Raw genomic sequence first — 26,054 nt, forward strand, 5'->3', positions numbered from 1 at the left:
ATGCACCCTCACAGACATAGAGAGCTGCATTGGAATTTTGTTATAGTATAGATACTCAAAGAACATTGCCTGAATTCTGTGCTGTTCCTCTTTCCTAACTGCTAATTTAAGTTTTCTCTTAAGTTAGACCTCGATCAAACCATGAAGTAAGCAGGTTGGTCTTTGATGACCTTCTCTTTGTGCCTGGAGGTGCGCCTGGATTGACCATTAAACCTATGGGAGTGTTTGTCCATCAGCCTGTGTATTTCATCTATATCATAGGAGGCCATGGAACAGGTGCTGCATTTCCTGTTGGAATGGACACTGGTCATCACTCAGAATGACCTAAAGTTGAATTTTCTTGATAACATACTCACAAGTAAATGTCCAGCCTGCATTAAATAACTCCAGTGAACTCGTTACCTCAGGGACAGCTGATTTCACGTTTGAACATTTTCACATTGAGCGAGGTCTTCTTTTTGACTCATATATGCATATCTTGGCTCCACCCCTCTGGACCTGCTGAAATGATTCCTGACGCTGATCTACACAACACACCTGTACATACTTAAAGACAACTATCGTGTGTCCTTTGAATCTCCTCTTTATGATAATCAGCCCTGCCCCATTCACGTGCATGTCAGCTCATGTTTACTATTCATGTCCATCTACTTGTTTATTAGGCTTTTTCCACCCAGAACATACTTGGAAGTACCTACTCTGACTTTATATTTATTTGTCACTCTTACAAATAATATCCACATTCCTGACAGGGATGCTGGCCTTACAAGTATGAGAAATGAATATCACGGTACAATTATTTTTTCACAGTAGAGGACATCAATAGCAATATAATTGTAGAATTGAAGGAAAGAGGATTCCCTGGGGGCAGAGAGGCAGATGGCTGGTAAACCACGGTGATAGTGAGAAGCTACATTGTCGACGGTGAATCGGGCAGAGCCGGAGGCATTCTGGATCCCTTAGCTGAGCATCTTCTGCGTGCAAGATGCACTCCAAGAAGTCAGAGCAGGCACTTTAGACAGTGTACATGAATACATTTCTAATGGAAGGGATAGAAGCAAGCTTAATGAATTCATTTTGAAAACTTGAAGGGAGAAAAGAACACGGAAATAAGGCTTTCCGTTTGATGCTTCACAAAGGCTTTTTTTAGTGGTTGGGGGTACTCCCTTTCAATTAGGCTAGCTTTTCCACATCAGTGTTGTAATCCTCATTAATGTATTGGGTTTACTGCCAACAAAAACTCCCTGTCTGAGACCGCATCATCCAGCTGCTAAAAAGCTAAGATGTTGCCCTGTTAGTTTTTCTTTACAGCCTGGTGAACCTTAGTAGAGGACAAACCTAAAATCGTTTCGTCACCAGGCTATTTTTAACAAGGGCTAAAAGAATAGAACAGATGCAAAAGCCCGGTGGACTTTTCTGCTGGTCGACCACTAAAGGTGTGTTAAGCCCTCTGAGAAGGGCTGTGCTTAGGCCTCACGGCTATCGAACACATTTCTGACTAGCGCCGAAGTTTCAAAACATGGTCCGGTTATCCTAAATGGCTATGAATGGATCTTTAAATATCATAGCTCAAGATGAAGTTCATACGGTGTTTGGGAACGGCTTAATGGAAAGTTCATAACAAATTGTACAGAATCTAAATCCTACTCGAATTCATTGACATTTCGTGCAGCAAACATGTTAGCAAGATTGCTAAATGCATAAGCTATGACCCTATAAGAATTTAGCAATCCCAGAAACCGATAAATCATGGAGGCCCTCTCAACAATGACCTTCTGATCACAGCACGCTCTAGAGTTAAACTTTCCAAATTTCTGGTGAGTAGTCCCCCCCAGAACGTGTCTACATGTCACCTGGCTGTGTATGTCTGTCTATTTGAAATGGAGCTGGCTTTATTGCATTGTGGAGTAAAATCAGCTGGATTCAAAAGACTGGTGGAAATGGTTCATGCAGAAAATTTTTCTTTGCTTGAATCATCAGTAGAGGTTTTCACACTTTTGATTCAGTTCACTAAGTAGGTCCTGAGATAAGACTTCACTGTTAGCTGACCCTGACGGAGCCCCCATCCCATGTGAGCCACTGCTTTAAGCATGACGCGTCTTCTGTCTGAATCCAACACACCATCGTGTAGCAGGTGCTAGTATTGAAAGGGAGCAGAATCTGCCACTCCAAAATATGCCTCTTTGGCATATTGATCATTTTGGGGTGATTATTTTTGAGAGGCTACAGACACAGGAGAATCTCTGAAAACAGCAGAAGTTGCCCTTTTGTAAGAGACGTTTAGATGTATAAGAGAAATCTCCATTTGTAAGGGTGTCTCCCTCTCTGTACCAGGAGGAGGAGGATGGCTCAATCTCCAGAAACTCTTGTCCATGGAGGAGGCAAGGACCTAACCTGCATAACAACCTGACCCTGTTGTGCTTGCCTGGTCACCTCCCATAACTGGCTCCCCTCCCCTCAACATCTCCTTTTGTCTTCAGCTGGAGATGGTGTGTAAGGTGGCAGCTTGGACCATTTGGGAGAGTTACTCAGTTTTCCTGGGTAGCTCCCATGTATAGAGGGAGGTATACGTGTTATTAAACTTCTGTTTGTTTTTCCCCTGTTAATCTGTCTTTTATTACAGGGAAATCTCAGCCAAGAACCTAGAAGGGTAGAGGGAAAATTATTTTTCCTCCCCTACAGTATCAAGCCTTCACAGATGAACCAGCGAGGGCCCAGAGATGTTGAGGAGATTGTCCAGCGTCATCCAGCTAGTAACTGGCAGAGCTAGGCTTGAAGCTGGGCAGCCTGCAGCCAGACTCAATATTCTTAATCACTATGTCTTACTGCCTCTTATCAGTTTACTATTAATAAGGACTCAGTAATTCTGAGCTACTTGCCAGCTTTGCCCTAAGCCCCTTCCGGATAATAACTCATTTAGTCAGCAGGAATTCCTTATCACTCCTCTTAGAGGAGCTTTTCAAACACTTCCCTTCTCACCTGTTCAAAACACATTTTAGCCTCTGATGAGCAATTGGCCTTGATAACTTCGTGATTTCTTCCTCCTCTGAGATTCTGTGCTTTTCTGTGCTCAAACTTTTATAGATGTGGAGGTCAGGGAATCGGCTGGTGTAATGAGTATCTATAATTTTTAAAAGTGACCATTTATCTCCCAAACTAGAGTAGTATCGTGGATGGAAGGGACACTATCAGTGGTTTTCCTGGGACAGCAGGTGTATACTGGGGATGTATGGTTACCCTATCTACAGCCACCTAAAATCTAGGTTGTATATTTTTTAATTTTCAGGATGGCTCCACATGTCCTCTATAGTCAGCATCTTTTGGAGCTCATGATCCCAACCAATTATGCAGTAAATGAAAGAAAACATGTGCTCAATCCTTCTAATGGAGTGGGATGTCCTAGGTTTTAATTCCACGATACTTTGTACCAGCTGACTGACTTTGGGAAAGACTATTCACCTTTCTTACTTCCTGCTGGGGACACAGAGGTGTCCACTAGCTATTATGTGGTTCTTGTGGTTGATGCAGACAGAAAAGTGGACAGATGGCCAACACGTTTCATCAGTTTGCTTCTGTATGAATATGTTTGTCTACTGTGTATTTTTTAAGAAAGGTTTACCTAATTGTGCTGGTGAAAAAATAACAATGGGTAAAGGGATCTAGAACATTTTGGAATCCACTCTCAACTTTAAAGGTTTCCTTACAAGGATATAAGAGAAGGGAAATTAAGCTTCCTAGATGTTGATCTGTCTAAGCTGAAGCAGACATCCCTTCCCTAAGTTCTTAATGCAAATGAAGACTGAAGATTTTCATCATTTTTAAGCTAAAGCCTAATCTGCAGACTCGAAATAATATTCACTTTTTTTTTTCTTTCTAGTTATCTCGTGTGGAAGCCTGTCCTTTCCCCCAAATGGTAACAAGATTGGAACGTTGACAGTTTACGGAGCCACGGCCATATTTACATGTAACACGGGCTACACACTTGTGGGGTCTCATGTCAGAGAATGCTTAGCAAATGGACTCTGGAGCGGTTCTGAAACTCGATGTCTGGGTAAACCGATCTGTCATCTGGCACTTATTTAATTCAAATAAACCTTAAAAATAGAGTATGGCTGAGCAAAGCACAAGACTTCTTGCTATAAATACTCTGACCATATTACCAAATCCTAGCTGGAGTAATAATGCTGTACTTCACTATATGACTTTTTCTTTAAGTATCTAAAGGGTTGGTTGGTTTGTTTTTTGTTTTTTGGTGAGGGGGATTGGGCCTGAGCTAACATCTGTGCCAGTCTTCCTCTATTCTGTTTGTGGGACACCACTAGGCATAGCTTGATGAACAGTGTGTAGGTCCGTACCCAGGATCTGAGCTCATGAACCCCAGGCCCACCAAGCAGAGCATACGAACTTAACTGCTATGCCACCAGGCCAGCTAAAGAAGTTTTTAATCTGAGCAATAAATGAAGGTCACGTATTGCCTTGTGTGACATAAAGACTATTTTACAGAGTAATGAGGACATCCCTACACTCAGATGCCATCATGATTTTAGGAGACACAAAAATGAATTCCAAAAATATTGCACATTTTGTCTGTTTAAAAAACTTAAAATTATGTCAGCAAATTAAAGTGACACTAATAACAATGTAAGTACAATGAGTTATTTAAAACTAAATGTGTGCACAATAATTTATTCTTCTTTTTCCCAAAGATTAAAATTTTCTGCATGATAATTTAAAAAGATGAGCTAAAAATTTTCCCACTGAAAAATCTTGTGAATAAATGTATGAAAATCATTGAATAAGTAGCTTAAAGTACAATGATTTCTAATGCTCCTTTAGATCTCCAAGTAATTTGTAAAATGTGTTAACTGCCTTTGGTCCTTTCGAGCCCTCTCTTTGATCTCAATAATTTTGTAATCGCTCAAAAGCCGTAGAAGCTGGAAAGTTTAAGCTTCTGACTCTCCATTGGCTAGATCACCTCAGAAGTTAAGCCAGGACCAGTAAATTTTGAATAGTAAAAATATGTTCTTTTCACTTGAGAGAATTTGAAGAAACACTGAAATTTGAAGCAAAAAGGTTGTAGTAAAGTAGTAATCCCAGAGGAAAGCAGCCAGCAAAACAAAGGAGGTTCTTACTCTGATCCGTGAAATGACATCCTCTTCCTTTAAATTACTACAATACCTCTACGAATTCTGCTAGAATACTCTGTGTGTATATGTATATGTATATATATTCTTGTTGAGTGTAGTCATTATCGTTTTCAGTAGCCTATGGAATGTCCCTGGAATATGTGTGGTACTTCATGTTGAGAATTCCTAGTGCTTCTGAGAATTTCTATGCATTCTGAAATGTTTTTATGAAATTGTCTGGCCGTTGTGAGCCCTCTCCTAAAGGCAGCTATGGTTTGGGGCAGGTCTTTGCTGTTAACTTCAGTGAAACTTGGCATGTTAGACGGGAACCAGGTAGGTGATCTAAGAAACTCACATCTCTGCTGTTAATTGTCATGATGAAAGTAACCACAGTTTACATTTGGTTAGTGCCTCACTGCTCGTAAAGACCTTATCTCCCTGGTCTTTGCGGTGACCGTGGGTACAGGTAGGCAGTTGTTGTAGCCTCAGGAGGTTTAAGTGGCAACTTGAATTTACGTAACTTTTAGACCATGGTGTCTGGTTGAATCTTTGTCTATTTTGTGGTGTTCTGACCAAAGGTTGGGACTCTGGAGTAGAAAGCATGAGATATGTATTGACTAATTGGATGGATGAAGATGCTCCAAAGTATGGCCTCAATGGGATGCAAGATGTCTTAGGATCTTTTGGAAGAGGGAGTGCTCAGAAGGAATTTAACTGAAAATAAAGAGGAAGAAAAATGTTCAGATTATAGTGTAGAAAACATTAGTGTCGTAGAACTTGGAGACAGCATATAAGGAGTAACAAAATCAAAGGAGGCAGAGTACTTAAAAGAAAAAAGCACAATTAGAAAAGGACTAGAAATGACATATAGCTGCATATGTTTACAAACTGATGACTGAAAATATGGGTAATAAACTTAGTATAAAGATTTAATAAGTTAGTAAATACAGTTTCACAGCTACCACTGAAACTTGAAGTTTTAAGATTCATCATACACAGAATACGGCAATGAAGGATAATCTTTTCCTGTGTCATAGATCACTGATGAGTAGATGACTTAGTATAACCCAGCATGAATACATATCCACGGGGCCCATCAAGCTGTGCTTGAGACAAAACAGAGACTATAGGTGAAGGGGTATGCAGGGAGGAGAACAGAGCTGACATCAGTGCTAGAGAAGATTCTGAAATGCTCGAACAGATAAAGGGAACAGAGGCTCCAATCGCAAATCTGGCATAGATGTTTGATAGAGTAGATATTGGATACCTACCTCCATAGTCCAAAAATTAACTTTATGCTCTATTTCTATACAATAATTTGAATGATATTATTTATTGATGACCTAAAATGTACAAGGTATTTCTGAGTTTTATCTTATTGAATCTTCATCAGAGCATATGGGAAGTGCATATTAATCCTCTTCACAAAGAAGAAAAAGCTTAGAGCAATGAGGAATTTGCCCAACATCGTAAAGGCAATAAACATTAAAAACAGCATTTAGACCTAGGCATTTTGACCACAGAACACTTGTTAACATTAGGACGTAAACTAGTGTATTTGAGCAAATCGTATGCTCCTTCGCCAATCATTTTCTCTCTCGGAAGGAAGATAGAATGAAAGAGGCCAGTGTACTCTTGTGCTAATTCTGATCAATGAGGTGGAATTTGTTGGTTAATGAGAAGTCAAATGACCTCTGGTGCTGGACTACTCCACACCCCAAGGCACCTGCCAAAAAATGGGCTTAGTGCCATAGTGTTTCCCCATGGTTAATTTTGTCCTTCACTCTGTGCTTCTCCAAGGCCTCTTGCCTACCTTTATCTTGTTTAATCGTGCTATTATTTTCTTTCCATGTCTTGTCATGTGAATTATTGCTTTGTTTCCATAGTTATGAATTTCTTGAAAATTTCTCTGGGTTTCTACCAAGCTAAATGACCTTGGGTGACCTCCAGTTTCATCTGGACCCTATGAGGGTAAACCTGACAGTCATGGAGGGAAATGACTTATAATGACAATGGAGGCAGTCAGTGAGGATATTTTCCAAAAATTTAGAAGACAATAGATGGGATCCCATGGTTTCAACTCTAAAAGAGATGTCCCCTCAATAAAACAAAACAATCCCAAAAATTCTGAGTTTGAGAAACAAATCACTCCAATGAGGAGGAAATGGGAAATTTTCCAAAGAGACAAAGACAGTTACCCCAGCTATCCTACAATAAATTCAATTTGCAAGCAAAGCAACTACCCTACAACGTATTTAAGAGGATGAAACACGGTTGAAAGACAATGTCTTGAAGGAAAAATTCACCATGAGCTGGAAATAGTGAAGACTATTCAGGAACATGAAATTGTAAGGACCATGTCTAACTGGTGTTTGAAATAAGGACCAAATTCACTCACTGGAGTTGGTATTAATAGCGTTGAGAGAAATAAAGCAGAAGGGCTCATCTACTCCTTCATTTGTCTTTTCTGTCTAGAAGAACTGTTATGGCAACACAAAGGTTAGAGCGTGCTTTTATATCAGAAACTAGGACCCCAAGAAAGAGAAGGAGTCTATCAAAGAGAAGGAGTCTTTCAAAGAGGACTTCAAAGTTTCAGGTGACGTTGAGTCTCCTGCCTGGGAGAATTCCACCTGTGTGAGCTGAGGTGCCTGGGAAAGAGACTGCTGAGTCACTGGCAGCGCCCCTGTGGTACATTATTAAAAGAAGTCCCCTAGAGTTAGATAAATATGTGGTGTGATTTTTCACACAAAAAGAAAAGAAGCTAACTGTCATAAACTGTGGATTTGTTAATTTGGTAATGCACAGAGCAGATAATCAAACCTATTATTTATAAGGTCTTTGGTGATGTGTACTTATGACGAACGAATATAGTTTTGCAAAATAACATGTGAGTCTGGATCCATCTTTGTTTGACGTTACTCCTAGAGGGGTGTTTAGAAATACTCTTTAGAAGTGCTGTTTCTGAATTTTCAGCAACGTGTGTATCAAGATTTTCCATGACAACTCTTACAGTCAAGGGAGTATAATATAGGCTACATATTAAGGCTTTGAAAAATTGCTTGAGGGACTATACATGGATGATGTTGATTATTGGATTGGTGTGATTTGGAAAGGAGGTTTCCAGTTGTGTGTGTCTCTCTCCTCACTCTAGTCCTTTACAAAACTTTTGTTCATATCTTGGATAAGGGTACAATAATACCAGCTGAAAGAGTGAAAATAAGTATTTGAGGACAGATTCAGGAACTCTTCAACTTGAATGAGAGATCAAATACATAAAAAAATAATGGAATTAATGTAAAATTTCACTCAAAGTGAAAAATGAAATAACTTCAAATGTACCTGATGAGCAGAAAATTATGAAATCATAGCACACATGGATGTGTGCAAAGAGATGGCTCTGATGCTGATGGTGTCCAAGCTTCGTGAAGAGTGTCCATCACATTCTCTCGTTGCCTAGGTAGTTGATATCCAGAATGATGATTTCAGTTCTGCAAAATAGTTTAAGTGGGCTATTGAGGAATTAGTATGTATCTGTGGTGAAGGATCTGGTAACCATGATAGTTGAGGGATGGTTGGAAAACTTGTGATCATCGCTTTGGCTGAAAGAAAAGTTAGGAAGTAATAAAGAGCTATTTTCAAATATTTAAAATACTATTAGGTAAAAAATGGAATAAACTAGTTGTGGTAAATTGTTTTCATATAAGTGCCAGCCCCGACTGATGGGTGGTTCCAACCATGAAGACCTGTGTTGAGATCTCTAAGTCTTCCTCAGGGCTCAGTTGGTGGAAAAAGAAAAGAAGAAAAAATAAAATTAATTAAATACATCTGCAAGGGACAAAGACTGGGGTTGTTAATGACATTAGTGATGCATATTTCCATTCATTGGTTTGTAAAGCAGGCATCATTTACAGAAAAATAGTTTTCAGACTCAATATAAGAAATATTCCCCGTTATTTATTTTTCAAAATGTTAGATCTGTCTAAAAGCGCAATGAAGAGTTTGTGGAGAAGGCAGTCGCCTGCTTGGTAGGTTCTTGCATAGAGTTCCATTGGACTCTGAGGATTATTGATTCTATGTCCACCATGCTTCCCATCATAATGCAAAATACTTTGACAAAAGCAATTTTGCAAGTTGTGTGTGAGGTATCTTGTTTATTTTTAGAGTAGCTAGAAAGAATACTTTGTCTGAGATGTTGCTTCTTTTTTAAGTGGAACATGGATCATATTTTTAGCTGTAGTATGATGGTTATTTCCAGTAACTTCCAACAGGGAAGAACATGCCAGATTCCTTGATGATCATTGCAGCAGAAATGGCTACACCCAGGAAGGGACAACACATTCATGATGTGAGTCTTGAGAATGTTAACTGTAGGACAGCTGTGTTTAAGGAGATGAAGGGTGATTTTCTTTGCCTAACATTCCAGAACTGAAGCTGTGCTTTGTGTGAGGTCTGTAGTCTGAATTCTAAGCCAGAACATTTAAGAGAGGATGGAGTAAGGAAAGCCAGACAGCCCTGTGTGCGAACATCATGATAGCTAAACTTTAGGCAAAGTCATATGTGTGTGCATCAGAGTACTTTCTTGTAAACGTTTAGCCCACCCTTAATGTGGTCATTCCTGCCTTATGAGTGGGGTTTCCAGAGTTCTGTGAATTGCCAAGGACTTGTTCTCTTTCGCCGTCTGTGCTGTGCAATGCCGCACATCTCTCTAGGCTGGAGAATTAGGCTCTAAGAATGCTGACCGTGCATCTACTCATCAGGTGCCTTCAATACACCAGGGAGGTTTTATGATCTCCGTGCTCCCTTAATTATTTTCTCCTGTTTGTCTTCCCTGTGGTAGTGCTCACGGAGCCCGATAGAGAGCACACCAGCTACACGAGGGTGTGCATTTGTAATCCAGGTCTCCTGTTGGAGAGCCTGCACTAATCCTTTGATACGATTTCTGTCATTTAGACTTTTTCAACACATAAGAATGCATCATCTCTCCCGCTTTGTTACCTCTTCAATCTCTAGTATTCAAGATGTCAGTGATCTATTGAGACATTTTCCACATAAAGAACATTATCTTTTTTATTAGATTGTTATTTGCAATAAGCTTGCGTTTGCTGCACTCTAATGGCCTATGAGGTGATGAATTCTCTTGTAAATACAATATCATGGTGACATTCACATGACTAAAACAGCTAGATGACATGATTCAAAATAGTATTGTTAGACCATATTTTTACATAGTTCTTAGAGGATGAAATTGGAAACTGTTCTTCAAATGCCTTGCGTTTTATGATAGATCCATGTAAAAAATTTTAATAAAACAACTGATTATGTTAATGCTTATATTACAGCAAAAAGACGGTATTAGATCAGGAAGATTAACCACACCCACTTCATCTTTGCTGTACGATCTTCAGTGTAAAATTTAGGCTGTATCATAGTCAGAGAAGGTGAAATATTTGGAAAGAAGCAGTGCTAATCCTTGTATTTTACATATGCATTATTAGTGGCTGGGAGATAAATGTCACAATATTCTCCCCCGCCACAAGTGCTTCTGTCTATATTTCTAAATGTTATCTAATGCTATTCATTTAGTTCCTCAGGAAATACTGCAAAGGATGTAAAGGTTAATAGAATGCAGTTCTTCTTTTTCTGGAGTTTATAATCTAAGGACTAAATAAGATAAATACCAAGTACCTTTAATAAAAAGTTGGGATTAATGAATGCCAGATAAAGTGCTTCAGAAATCCAGGAGAGGGAGCGAGAGGCCAGCAGGGGAAGCGATATGGAGAAAATCACTTTAATGCATAGGCAGAATTCCAACCACCAGCAGAAATGGAATAAATTCACCCCGGAAACTAAGAACCTCAGAAACAGTGGCAACCACGTGGCTGCAGAACGGTGCGCAGGAGGTGGTCCCGGTGCTGCAGGAAGTTTAGTCCGCCTGAACAAAGCATATTCTGAGAGAGTGCTGTTTGCTGTCAGCGATAATGAGGGCCTGGACTAACATGGCGACATGATCCTAGAAAATAATTCATATGCTTTTGCCGACACCTCCTCTAGGTCAGGCACAGGCTGAATGCTGGTGTATAGAACATGACACTGCTCTTGGAACTCACAATCTAATAGTGAGATAAATAGGTAAGAAAAAACTATATTTCTATCTGCTGAATTCAAAACAAAAGAACAAAAAATCTAGAAGTGTGGGTCTTTTAAATGGATAATGCTAGAGGTGGGTTCTGCTATTGCAGCGAAACCTAAAATCAGGGCGATGTTTGAGGTGAGTATAAATGAGCAGTAATTCCTTCTGGGTTTGTGGAAGGCTGAGTGCACAGGGTAGATCAGGACAGGTTATGAGGACACATAGACGTTTTACAGCCAGACAATGTTGGGAAGGAAATTCCAGGCAAAGGAGGCAGTGTATGCCAAGCGAGGGATAAAGCATGGCATATTTGGGGAACTACAAAAAAAGAGAGAGATGAAGGATTCCCGAAAGCCCCAGAGACAACCCAAATCGTGGTACTGGCCTGAAATTTTGTTTCAAATATGACTTAAAATAATTGCCCTTGTCAAACAGATTTGATATAAATGTAATTTGTGGCATCAGTGACTTTGATGTTGTTACTAACAACACAAATTGTTGTATGCTCATCAAGCCCCATGCTGGCATATCTTTGGAAAGATTCGTGTGCTTTCTAAGATATCATGTTTTCTCTAACTTCAGCAGAGTTGCTCAGCCTTGCTCCTAGAAATTGCACTTGGAGAAAAAAATCTCCTCTGTAGGTTTCCAAATGTGTGCCTTTAATATGTACATATCTGGAGATTTAAACAGATCCATTGATTTAATGCTAATAAGAGCTTTCCCTACATATCAGGGGATCTGATACATCTGATATTTTCATGACCGTTTGTTAACACTCAAGAGGATTTTGTAAATTGGCTTCGGAATTCACTGCCAAAAAAGCCCGACTTTAGCCCAAAGTCGGTGTTATTGCCTGGAATGGGCAGAATAAAGCAGATTGCATTTCCAATTCTTCTACAGGTACAGGGTATTTATTTATAATGCTTATTATTTTATTTTTAGCAATAAGTACCAATAATCACAAAGCAAATTCAAAAGTTGCATATTTGATTTGTAGATTTCCTAAAAATGTATAAATGTATTCAGTTCTAATCCCCAGACCAATATTTAGTGTTTGTGCTGATACAAACTGGCACAGAGAAAAGGTGACCTTAAAATGGGGACTCCTAAGGGGGGAAGCTGTGTGTGTGTGTATGAGTGTGTATGTGTGTCCTTTGAATTAAAAATCCTGTGAAGTTACCATTTTATAGCCTTCTTTCTCATTCCTCAGCTCTTTGCTAATTGGTGCTATCAGGTTCAGATTAGTGTCGGATTACTAAATTCATGAGTAGAATTGATATAAAAATAATTAGACCGTATACTTAACTCACTCTGGGATTTTCTTTCCACACTTAATGGAAATATTTCCAACCCGTGCTTCTGTTTCCTGGGTGTAGTTATATTGGCTACAGAATTGCCTGTGAAAAAACGTTTGGTGATCTTCTGTTTACTGAAGCTAAATAAACAAAAACAAACACAAAACCTTGGGGCCTGGCATCTAAAATCTCAGTTGAAAGAAATACCTATTAAGGTTGAAAAGTGAGTGTAGCCAGTCGTGTTTGTCCAAATCAAGAGTGAGACTGAACAGGTCACATAAAGTGATGCAGACCTTTTGTCACAATGCACCCCAAATCCCCTCCTCCTGCAGTGGCAATAGGTGTCAGAAGTAACCCCAAAAGTAGTGGAGGTTATCTAGAATAACAACAGGAGTCAGGTGGACCACTCTCTCTTTGAAGATCTGATTGTGTTATTTCTGGTACACATTTCTAGAAATTAGATCTTTTATCTATCAACTCCGAAGTGGCCAGGTCTCTGTGGCAAGCCTGTGTGCAGCAGCTCTGGCTCTTTCGCTGGTCCTTGTCACCAAGATTGGAACAATGGCACCATTTTCCTACCTAGTAGAGGACACTGTGCAAATGATAGCCTTTGGGGAGGGGGAGAGCTCTTTGGCCCCCATGTCAGTGTCCTGTGACGACACTCAGCATCGGAGGGTCTTTCTTCCACTCATGGAGAACTTCAGGATCCTCAGAGTTCTCTGCTTCTATCACGTCTGGGTTTGAGGGAAGTGATCTGGTCTCTTGCCTTAATTGATCTGGCTGAATGAAAAACCTGCCCACGTGACAAAAAGTCAGCCAGATGTAGCATGTCTTTTTCACCTGACCTCTTATGAACGTTGGGGCAGAGATGTTGTTCCAGCAGGGGTACCTAGCCACTGATACACTTTTCTCCCTGTCTCCTCTGCAAAGTCACCTTGCTGATAATAGATTCAGTTCAAACCCGGGAGAAGACAGTGCTGCTAAACATTGTCTTAAGCAGAAATATAGATTCTTATTTTAAATTCTTCCAGAATGGTGAAGTTAAGCCCTGGTGTGGCATGACAACAGTTTGACAGTTTTCTCAGCTTAGGGGGTTTTCTACTTTGCATAAAGCATTGACAGCCGTGTGCTCTATTCCAGAAGTAAATGGCCAGGGGAAGTCTACACTGGTTACTCTGCAGCCTCTACCTCCCCGTAGAAGCTTCGAGTTTTGGATGGATAATTGAGGAACTCATAGTGAATGCCTTTCTCTTCTTGTCTATCCCAAACCATGGGTGACACAGATCCTTTTAATGTCAGTTACTCCCAATACTACGTATTTTGTTGATTTAATAACATACTCTTTCCATATCCTCGATGAAGGGAGAGAGAGAGCAGGAGAGGTTAGGATGGAGGGAAGGCAAAGGGAGAGAGATAAAGAGGAAGGAGAATGGACCAGAGAGCAAAAAGAAGATCCAATGGACAGAGAAAAACTGGATGCTGCCTTTCCAAGTGTTCTCTGTACCACACAGCACCTTGCTACTGTCAAAGAGAAATAATATTCACGACACTGGTTGAAGACAGTAGGCAGATTTTATTCAGGACATCACAATAGGTACAGGGACCACTACGACGGGATTTTACAGAAGAGGGAGATGGGCTCAACTCTAAATGAAGCACGGACCAGTGGGTTGTAGCAATGGTGCAGGGTGGAGTCATGGATGGGAAATTACTAAGAGGAAACATCAGGGGTGAGGGGCGTTCTGGCTGAACCAAGCTCACAGGATTCTAGCTGAAGTCAGGCCAGGGTGATCAGACTTCACCTAGAGGAATGATGGGGTTGAGGAACCTGATTAAATATCAGGGCGATCAGATATTAAGGATGGGAAGTTCTTGCTAAACCAGCTTAGCAGGGTTCTTACTAAAAGTGGATTTTACAAGGAAAGGCACAGATGAGCCTAGGGAAAGTTTCAGGAGCCCGAATAAAGGCTGGCCAGGCAGAGTCTCTGTCACTACTCCATCCCTCAACTCACAAGGAACTGGAAGTCCTCCTTCCTTCTCCCTTTGGAAGCTCTCTACCCTTGACCTTTATTCAACACCGTGTTTGCCAGTTATCTACTTCCATTTCCAATTCCTTCGTGTTGGTGCTTTTTACCTCCTCTTAAGGATTAGGGTTCATCCTGATTCCATCTTCAGGCCTTATCTTTTCCCGCTGTACGTGCTTTCCGTGGGCAAACTTAGTCACCCTTTAGTTTCAATTTCCATCTCTAATCTTGTTTCTCCTCAATCTACTTTCTCTTTGGTTCATCCTTTCACCTGAGCTCTAGACTTCCATTTTCAGCTGATTACAGGCCAGTTTTATGTAGACATCAGCTCAAACGTAACTCAAATGTACCTCCTGGAGATTGAACTTGTTTTCTGATATCTGTCCTTCCTTTGGAATTTCACAAATAGTTTAACACTCTGGTCTTTCTTGCTGGAGATCCCAGTCATCCTTCTCTTTACTACTCATATTCAATAGGTTATGAAACCCAATCCATGTTAGTCCCAAGTGTATCTTCCTTTCTTTTGGCTTTTATTTGGAAATAGAATAAGATAAATAACATAAAATCTCAATAAGGAAAATAAGTAAGAGAAATAAATGGGGAAGCCATAATTGGGGAAATGCACATTAACAATTTGAAATATTACTTAAGTTACCCAAAATTGTTGAGAAAAATGAACAAATTAAAAAGAAAAACCAAGCCAGCCCTGATGGCCTAGCGGTTAAAGTTCAATGTGCTCCATTTTTTTTTTCTTTTTCTCCCTAAAGCCCCCAGGTACATAGTTGTATATTCTTTGTTGTGGGTCCTTCTAGTTGTGGCATGTGGGACGCTGCCTCAGCGTGGTTTGATGAGCAGTACCATGTCAGTGCCCAGGATTTGAACCAATGAAACACTGGGCCACCTGTAGTGGAGCGTGCGAACTTAACCACTCGGCCACAGGGCCAGCCCCATCAATGTGCTCCATTTTGGGGGGCCAGGTTCAATTCCTGGGTGTGGAACCACGCCACTCCTGTGTCAGTAGCCATGCTGTGGTGGCAGCTCACATAGAAGAACTAGAAGGACTTACAACTAGAATATACAACTATGCACTGGCGCTTTTGGGAGGAAAAAAAAAAAAGAGGAAGATGGGCAAGAAATGTTAGCTCAGGGTGAATCTTTAAAAAGAATAGAAAAACTATATCAAATAAAAACATATAAAAATGGGAAAAATCTAATAAATTATGCTTTCAATGCTGATGTTCCCTTGACAATAAAGGCAAGCAAATTCTGAATGTAGTACTTTTATAAAAGACAAATTCTCGGAACTGTTTTTGTTGGTTTTTCTTCTGTTGTTAGCTGGCCACTGCGGGTCCCCGGACCCGATCGTGAACGGTCACATCAGTGGAGACGGCTTCAGCTACAGGGACACTGTAGTCTATCAGTGCAATCCGGGTTTCCGTCTCATTGGAACTTCTGTTCGGATATGCCTGCAAGACCACAAATGGTCCGGACAGACTCCCGTTTGTGTCCGTAAGTACACTGTTCTGAACTAATTCAGCAGGCGCTTCCTTTTGTCACATTTTCTCTCATGATCAAGTCACAACACAGTCATGTTTAATCTTCAGAGTGAAACAGAATGGAAACTCTCCAAAGAGCTGAGACAACACGGGCACCCCTTCCCCAATTCTTTTTGATCCTCCTCCCATTCTGTTTCCTTCCAAGGCCTCCTCCAGTCTCCTGTCCACGTTTAATTTGCTCGTTAAATCATCTCAAACGGATCCCAGGATGAGTGATGTCATACATTCATTCACTTTCCCTGCCTTTATCACAGGATAAACAAGGTGGAAACAGAAGCTAATTATGGGAGGGTGAAGATGCCGAGTGTGAGCCTGCAGATTCCCCAAAATAGGCACGCTTGTTAATCTTCTGTGTCGTTATGTATTTCTGTCACTGTTTCATCAAGAACACGGATAGTTTTGTAAGCAGTCATTCCTTTAATAGGAACAGGTGAAATTATATGTAATGATTGTCCTCAAACCATATAACTTCAAAGATAAATATTGACCAGTATTTTAAACCAGTGGTTTTTTTCCCTAATATATTCTTTATCTTCCTGTGAATTAAACAAAGGAAATGTTGATGTAACTACAGGATAGTGACAAGCCCTATCTTTGCAAGTGAATGGTAAATGTACAAAGTTCAGGTGTGAAAGCTTTACTTAGAAGAAAAAATGTTGACAAGATAAGTGCGGAGGGAAAACATCGGTTTTATGACCGTAATGTGTTTCTTTTGAAAGGGCCAAGAAAGTATATCTTCATGATTTGTGTTGCTATTATTTTGGGCATGACATAATGACAGTTCACTACGTTTCGAAGGATCTTACAATAAAGAGTGTCAAAAAAATATTATTTGAGCATGCACATTTATTTTTGCTAATTTCACTATGTTTAAATTGACATCGGAATAATTTATATGTACACAATTTAAATTATCAGCCAAATCCTTATAATGTTTCAAAATGAGAGTTCTAAGTTACCTGGTGTCTACTATGGGGAAAATAGTCAAAACTTGTGATTAATACAAGAATTTTAGCATCTCTTGTTTTTCACTGCCGTATTTTAAAATTACTTGATATTCTGTCATGAACTGAGTAAGAAATAATAACTTTTTTGATGAAGAAAGTATATTTGCCAGGTGTTGGTTATTTTCCACAATTATACTAAAAATCTGTGGGTTCAGCCTATGCTTCTTTTTGCCAATATTCCCTTCCAAATATAAATACAATCTGTAACATATCTGACTAAGTGAAAATCCTTTAGATCATACATTTGACATACCTGTATATCTGTTAATAAAGAATTCCCAGCTTACTTTTTGACAATGACATGGACCTGTCTTCCTCCATAGCCATCACATGTGGTCACCCTGGGAACCCCGCCCATGGCTTCACTAACGGCACTGAGTTCAACCTGAACGATGTCGTGAACTTCACCTGCAACACCGGCTATTTGCTGCAGGGTGCTTCGCGAGCCCAGTGTCGGAGCAACGGCCAGTGGAGCAGCCCTTTGCCCACGTGTCGAGGTAGGAAAATTCCCAGGAGACGAGCCCTTCCCTCTGAGAGTGTAGTAGACTGATAAATACACCAAAGAGCTTGTCTGCATAAATAAAGGGTGAAGCTTCACTCAAGGTACAGGACTTCTGCAAACACTTTTCATTGTGATGTGAAACCATTTCTGAGAGTAATACACAACTCTCTCCATGGCCTTTGTCTTGTTATTGGCAGGTTGTTCAATAAAAAAAAAATCTAGGATTCCTTGCTCCAAAGACAACTCATCTTCCATTTCTCTTTTTATTCATTCATTCACACATTTATTTCTACCACATACATTCAGCATCTTTGGTCCTTAAACTTCTAGATTTGTGGATGTATTTAAGAGGTTCTTATCACTTTTAAATCTCAATTTTTTTATTTATTTTTTTAAAAATTATCACATAGATCTGGGCTAAAACCTAAATTTCCAAGAAAATACTGTTTTGTAGTTTTTGTATTTCTAGATGGTTGAGCTCATAATGCTTAAGATTTCACTTTGATTACTCTACATTAGAACATGTCCCTTGCTGAAGAGGAATGACACTTTAGTGAGAAGCTGAAGTAGTTTTTATGGTCATCGTATGGTGTTAGAGCCAGATTCTTATGAATCTCCACCCCTCTCCCATACTGGGCTCCCAAGGGAGCTGTTTCAAATGAGACAATAGCAGACTGAGAACCCAAGCAATTTTTTAAATAGTAGTTATGTGAATTTTGGCTAGCAAACTGTCAAGTTCTGGCCCGAGTCTATATTGGAGTGCTTGGCCTGAGCTCAAAGCCAAGTAAAGCCTCGTAATTCCACTTCCCTCTAAAACACTAAGGTAGATTCACCCTATTTCAATGTTGAGAAAATCTTGCCACCAAGAGCAAAGACCCCTTGATGTCCTTTCTGACTTTCCCAGGAGGCAGGCTTCTGGCTGTGTCTTGTCAGGGAGCAGTGAGGGATGGAGTATCTCGCTGAGATGTCAACGGCTTCTTGTTCAAAAGCTCCGGCTGGTCTCCTGACAATGCAGGTGGTCCTATGAGCTTGAAAATTAACAAGTTTATCATCTATCTTATTATTTTAAATTCTGTAAGCCAGGATGATGGAAAACGGTGACCAGAGTTAGGGGACATCTTTGAATGTGCCCACCAGAACAGAACACTAGTTTCTAAATGACATCTCGCCTCTCTGCCTTTCCACATCGGGATACTTTGGTGTACCTTAGATAGTTAGTGAACTCCGTGCTAAGCCTAGTTGAAATAACCACCATTACTCACTCAGCTTTCCCCTCGCCTCTCAGAGGAAAACACGAGATAACACATATCTGTGAGAACCTGGGATGGCTTGAACTGCAATGGAAGGATCTAGCTGTTCGTGGCTACCACGTGCTCCTGCAGCTGCAGGGACTTAAGGAAAGATTATAGAGCTTTAATCAAACTATTTTCTACACCCTGTATCACAGGGAAAAAGAAAACCAGCACAACTGAAAGAATGATTAAAATGAATGCCCATAAATTTTGGTCCCATTTATCTTCACACACAGGTACAGCCTAATTGTGCCTTCGATGTCTTAGGTGTATTAGAATGATCTATATCTGTTCCCCCAAAATCCTTCTATGCAACTTAATTTAACATTTATTAAGCACCTAATATATTCCAAATGCTGTGCTATACACTGTCAGTACAGAGGTGGGTAAACAATTCATACCTTTAAATAGATAACAAATTTAAAGGATCTGGAGAGTTAGCTAGTTAGGTAGGGAGAATGTCACCCACAGCTGCTGAGACATCGTCCGTTAGATACTTGATATATTCTTGCTGAACAAAAGACTGAGTGAACTCAGAATAACAGGCTTTTAATTATCAAAACTTTTTTTTGTATCTGTATCTCATTTTCCAATAATGTATGCCAGAAAGGAGGAGGAAAAGAAATTAAATACCTATCATTTATTAATGGCTTTTTGTGTTTCAGACACTGTGCTAAGGTCTTCTAGATTTCTTTGGCACAGCATAAAGAATGTAAGGTGTATTTTAAACTCTTCAGAATTAATTTCTCCTTTTCTTACCTTCCTCTCTTTTCTTGAATAATACAAACATACTTAGTCTTTTTTAGTGGACTTCATTTTTTAGAGCAGGTTTAGGTTCATAGCAAAATTGAGCTGAAGAGACAGAATGTTCCCATATACCTCTTGCCCCCGCCCCCCGTACACAGCCTCCCGCATTATCAATATCTCCACCAGATGTTGCATTTGTTACAATTGATAAACCTACAGTGACATATCATCATCCACCAGAGTCTGTGGGTCCCTCTTGGCAGTATACATTCTAAGAGTATGGACAAATGTATAATGACATGTATCCATCATTGTGGTCTCATACAGAGTAGTTTTACTGCCCTAAAAATCTTCTGTGCTCCATCTATTCATCCCCCCTGCCCTCATCCCCTGGCAACCACAGGTCTTCTTACTGTCTTCATAGTTTGTCTTTTCCAGAACGTCATAGAGTAGGAATCCTACAGTATGTAGCCTTTTCACATAGGCTTCTTTCACTGAGTAATAGGAATTTAAGGTTCCTCCATGTCTTTTCATGGCTTGATAACTCATTTCTTTTTAGCACTAAATATTCCATTGTCTGGATGTACCAGTTTATGTATCGATTCACCTGCTGAAGGACACTTTGGTTGTCTCCAAGTTTTGGTGATTACAAATAAAGCTGCCAGAATCATCCCTGTGCAAGTGTTTGTGTGGATATAAGTTCTCAACTCCCCTGGATAAATAACAAGGAGCATGATTGCTTGATTGTATGTAAGAGTATGTTTAATTTTGTAAGAAACCGCCAAACTATCCTCCAAAGTGACTGCAACATCTTGCATTCCCACCAGCAGTATATGGCAGTTCTTGTTGCTCAACATCCTCACCAACTGTTGTCAGTGTTCTGGGTTTTGGCCGTTCTAACAGGTGTAGAGGGTACCTCATTGTTGTTTGTTTGTTTTTTGATGAGGATGAGTCTCCCTGAGCTAACATCTGTGCCAATATTCCTTTGTTTTGTATGTGGGAGGCCACCACAGCACGGCTTGATGAGCAGTGTGTAGGTCCACGCCCAGCATGCAAACCAGTCAACCCTGGGCATGAATCTAAGCACTATGCCACAGGGCCGGCCCCTCATTGTTGTTGTAATTTACATTTTCCTGATGACATAGGATGTGGAGCATCTTTTCATGGGCTTATTTTCCATCTGTAAATATTGTTTGTTGAGGTGTCGTTTAAGGTCTTTGGCCCATTTTTTAGGTGTTTCTTTTCTAATTGTTGAGTTGTAAGCGTTCTTTTTGTATTTTGGATGACAGTCCTTTGTCAGTTATGTCCTTTGCTAATATTTTCTTCTAATCTGTGGCTTGTCTTCTCATTCTCTTGACACTGCTTTTCACAGAGCAGAACTTTTAAATTTGTACTTAATTTTAAAAGCTGTTACTTCAAACATATCTGATGAAGGAGGGGAGATGACTGACAGGTGCAGTCCTAAGGGTGTCAAGGAGATTAGAAATCACCAGCTCATCTCCCAGGTGCCTTCTGTTCTTGTTTTCTATTTTTTCCTATTACTTTATTTTGCTTCATTTATGAACTAGGAGATACAATCAAGTGCACAGAATTAACATGCATATTATTAAAGCAGGGAAAACATGATTTCAAAGAGGACAGACTCATAAAGATGATGATGCTTTAGAAAAAATGGCATAAAACTCAAAAAGTTGAAGTTAACAAAAATAGTTACTCTCTTAACAAACTTCCAGGGATTCTTAGTGTAGACTGCAGTACAGCCGGAGTCTTATCTCATGTGGTTCCTCAAATAACTCCACAGAAGTTTTAGGATGTCATATCTCCTGTAAGCACGCTGTTGTGCCTGCCTTCTTTTTTCAAATTCTTGATAAGACTCTAAGACTGTCTAATCTGGGGAGGCCAGTGAGTTGTGGAATCCTGGGGAGTCCAACAGCATTTGGTTAGTTAATGGTGCAGAAGAGAGACTCCACCCAGAATTTTGGAACGGAACTCCAAGTAAATCTGTGCTAAAGTGAAGCCGGATTAGATATAGATTTCTGCAAAGTCTGTCTCCACCTGGGGTCATCTCCTTATTCGCAGATTCTGCTTTTAACAGGAAAAAGCATACCCAAGCCTGCAGTATTTGTGATAAATACAAAAACTCAGATCCAGAAAAATAGCTATAACTCCTTTTACTCAACCTATTAACATTGTCTTTGCAAACAGGATTAGGAGAATAAAAGGAGGCATCCATTTTATTAACAGTAATATCTTTCTGGAAGAAATAAATTATATGATTGCAGGTGTCATAAGAAGGAATTAAAACAAACATGTTCACATTTATCTTAAGAATCAGATTACGCATACTGTCTTGGAGGCCCATGTTTCTCTTTATGAGCTTTCTCTGAGTCTTTGTCTCCTACATTCCAAAATATGTGTCAACACACTTAAAAGTTCAGTCATTTCAATGAGAAAAAATAAGGTATACCAAGTCTGCAAAGTTTTAGGATGATTCACTTAATGTTTCCTTTTTTCTTTTTCTTTTTCTGCTTTTTCTCCCCAAATCCCCCTAGTACATAGTTGCATATTTTAGTTGTGGGCCCTTCTAGTTGTGGTATGTGGGACGCCACCTCAGCATGGCCTGATGAGCAGTGCCATGTCTGTGCCCAGGATTTGAACCGGTGAAACCCTGGGCTACTGAAGGGGAGCACGCAGGTGTAACCACTGGGCCATGGAGCCAGCCCCCTTTTTTGTTTCCTGTCCTTTTTTTATGTAATACTTTTTGTGTTGCACACAAACATTACGAGTTGGGTTTTAAAAAAATTTTCTTATCTATACTTTTGTAGGATTGGGTGTTTAAATTCAGAGATATAAAATATATTTCCCTGTGTGATTACATACAAGACAATAAAATTTTTTTTTTTTAAATACGGCGTTCATGAAGGTTTGGTTATGGCTTGAAAGGAATGGAAAAGGAAACAAGAAGAAAACTTCACCACAGAACCACTATGTGTAGAATTGCATTGATGTGTTCATGAAAAATTATATATATCATTATGTTTTCAAAATTTTTAAATGGTAAAATTTTAAAATAAAAGGAAACATAAGAACCAGTTACATTTTTGAGGCTTTATTCAATATGACTCTTGTTCATATTTAAGGATAAGTGGCAGCCAAAAGCATTTATCATCGCGTGTCGACGCCCTAGGAAGTGAATGGGGGACACTTGCCAAGAGCAGGAGGGGCGCTGGGGCTGGCAGCTCCCCGAAGCTGCCCTGAGACGCCCTCCTCGAAGAGTGTTATCCACTGTGCGGAAGGGGAGTGAGCGCTTCTCTCTTCGATTTTTCAGTGCGCCATACATTATTGTTATCTACAGCACTGGGCTGGACAGCACATCTCTGGAACTTGCTCGTCTGAATATAGGGTCTTAGGGTTAACGCTGAGCCTCAGTCTTCTTATATGAGTAGTCGAGGAAATAATACCTTCCTCATGGGTTTCTGTGAGTTCTAGATAAACCGATGTATGTGAAATGCTCAGGAGAGTACCTGGCACAGAGTAGGTACTCAGTTCCCCCAGTCCCTGTCCCCTGCCATGCCTCTGAAATTTATGTTCTCTCAGGAAAGCCAGGCAGTCAATCACAGTCTACTGCAGTCGATTAAAACATTTCTCTTTTATCAAACCTGAATATCTCAGTTATAGCTAAAACCTACTTCTTTATCTTTATCAATTCTTGATAAAAGATGAAACGTGACTTTCATATATTTGAAAAAGTCGTAAATTGCTTTTATTTCTTCTTTTTTTCTCTGTGAGCAGTAATCTTATATTTAAAATTTTGATTCATCCCGTTAGTAAACAAGCCCAAAATGTTTTTCTATGGAATACACTGAATATTGCATTATTTCCTCTTTGATTGTCCTCTAAACTTTGTATAATTCCTTCTATTGAAAAACTTTAAAATCACATATTACATGGAACTGTAATCAATTAGGAGTGCTCTTTTTTAAAATTAGTGAATTTTAGAAAATTTAAGAATTAGTGAACTAGTTCTTAGCCCTTTTCCACACCACCAAAGAGTATAAATTGGCTAGTCCTACATTATGAAGCATTGTTTGCTTATTTTCCTGTTCATGATCAGGTTTTTAATGAGTAATTTTAAAAAAACAAGAGAGAAGAAAGAAACAGGAGTGAACACTGAAAGGAGATATAGGCGGGTTTTAACCGAAAAAAAAAATTCAGGAAGATATGGAAACAATTTCATTCCTCCGTTGCTCTCTCCCTGGCTCTCCCTCTCTCCCTCTTCTCTCCTTCCTTCCTTTCTTTCTAAAAGCCCTGAGACCACAAAGGGTGAGTGAGGTTCAGAAGTCATCAGAGCCACCTCGAGCATCCTTCTGCTTTTTTCAATAGACTGAGTCTCGAGAGTACCAGACTCACTTCCCATGTTGCGTGAACAGCGCTCCTTGAGAGAAAGCGCTGTCTTACACCCTGGCTGATTTCTGACTGAGCCCTAGAATGAAGGGCAATCAGACCCTCTCCTATGAGCCGTGCTTGTCAGTCAAGTCAGAGTCTTTCCTGGAACGGTTCTCTTTAAACTTTACCAGTTATACTACAGTGAAGCTTTTTTAAGAAACGAAAGATCAGAAAAAATAATAAGGGGTAAGAATGATATATTTGCCAATTCGGTCTGTGATTTAGTGACTTTAAATAAAACAATTTTTAATAAAGGTAGAGAATCAATGTAGCAGTATGCATTCCAGGCTCCTGCATCAATTATGTGTGGAATGCGTGATATGTTTTCCATGTTCCTGAACTGAGCAGATACTGGTGATATAGGGATGACACGTGGACAGGATCCTGTTTGTAAATTGGATAAAACTTTGAACTTTGTTCCCAGTTTACGCGTAGAATTAAGAATTAAGGTTTCTACTCTCCTTACTCTATTCCTATGTAATCTGGACACAGTTGTTTTTGTGTGGCTTTAAGGCAAAAGATCATCTTAAAACAATGACCTCTCTGCCAAAATTTTAAGCTCAAATCTGGCTTGTTAGGATAGCTGTTCACAGAGTAAACTATTAACTTAAAATTTAAATTTAAAAGGCCTACATGTAAGAAAATTCTCAATTTATTTTTATTTAAATTTTCTTTTCAATGTATCTTTAAAGTTGGGTATGAAAACCTCTTGTTATAGTGAAATATAGTAAAAAATGTTGAGTCAAATACATTTATAAATGTGTATGAATTTAAAAGCACAATGAAATCTAAAACCAATTGCAGTATAAACAATTGAATTTCTTATTACCTTTGAACCTGTAACTTTTGAGTCTCTTATGGTTTACTCTGGATACTAGATTTGTTAGGATGTCCAACTTCCTAGTCCCACTGTTGCCACTAAGCTCCCCCGAGAGTTTATACCCACCACTTCCTTCATGGTCTTTTGTCCAACAAGATTAAAGCAAAACTATTAAACTATTAATCTCAACTGCATAAATTTCTTCAAATTAAGCATTCCTTCCACCATCCTGTATCCCTTCCCATCCACATGTTCACTGGCCCTCTCCTTCACTTCCCCTTAAGGGTCTGTGCTAGTGAGAAAAGGACATTGATGGACATGTGTCAGACCTTTCAAACGTATTTGATTTAAGAGACAGAAACTGAAAAAGATGATCTGTCAGTGGACTGCCAATTGTGTGCAAAACTAGTGACCTTTTGTTCTCAGAATGTCACTCATAGGCATTTGAAAATAGATCTGTCTTATATTCAGGGTTTTTTTCCTTTGTAATTGCTAGTATTCTATTTGTTCAAAGAAACGGGAATTACCTATTCACATTAACGCAATGTATTTCTGCTAATTTTACTGGAGTCCAGTTTTTCAAATTTGACATAAAAACTTAGCCCATACCATTCAGTTTTGAACATTTACTTTGACAGTTTCTATTTACGTTTGCTTTTAGTCTAAGAATTATATTGAAATTTAAAAAATAATAAACTTAATCTCCATGGTTTGCCTGTCAAAACAAAAACAAATAGCAACAAATTTGACCAAAGGCACATCTCCCATGAAAGTAAGCTGTCAGCTGAGAGGTTGGGACTCATTGTTTATGCTTTTTACCAAACTTTGGCAGGAGATGGATATGTTTATGGCCTTGATTGTGGTGATAGTTTTGCAGGTGCACCTTTATCCCTAAACTCTTCAAGTTGTATACATTAAATATGTACAGCTTTTTACATGTCAATCACACCTCAAAAAGTGGTTAAAAAAATACTTGTGGGAAATGGTATTGAGATCAAAGATTAGGAGGCACTTTGGATTCTGTTTTCATTTTTCAATTCTCAGCTAGATTTTGGGCATACAAGCTAAGATCCATGGTTCTGCTAGAAGCATCTCAGAGGCCCTTAAAC

At 39.5% G+C, this 26,054-nt stretch overlaps 1 protein-coding gene across 1 annotated transcript in view; it reads left to right on the forward strand.

Annotated features, from left to right (window-relative positions):
• The window catches only part of CSMD1 (CUB and Sushi multiple domains 1), a 1,825,670-nt gene that overhangs the window by 1,755,321 nt on the left and 44,295 nt on the right, over positions 1 to 26,054 (forward strand). Inside the window, exons 53-55 of the mRNA XM_046648453.1 lie at positions 3,878 to 4,051; positions 15,911 to 16,084; positions 17,462 to 17,635. Of these exons, the coding sequence (XP_046504409.1) occupies positions 3,878 to 4,051; positions 15,911 to 16,084; positions 17,462 to 17,635 (522 nt within the window). The remainder of the gene's footprint in view (positions 1 to 3,877; positions 4,052 to 15,910; positions 16,085 to 17,461; positions 17,636 to 26,054) is intronic.

Source organism: Equus quagga, chromosome 22 (assembly GCF_021613505.1).
Source record: "Equus quagga isolate Etosha38 chromosome 22, UCLA_HA_Equagga_1.0, whole genome shotgun sequence".
Taxonomy (NCBI): domain Eukaryota; kingdom Metazoa; phylum Chordata; class Mammalia; order Perissodactyla; family Equidae; genus Equus; species Equus quagga.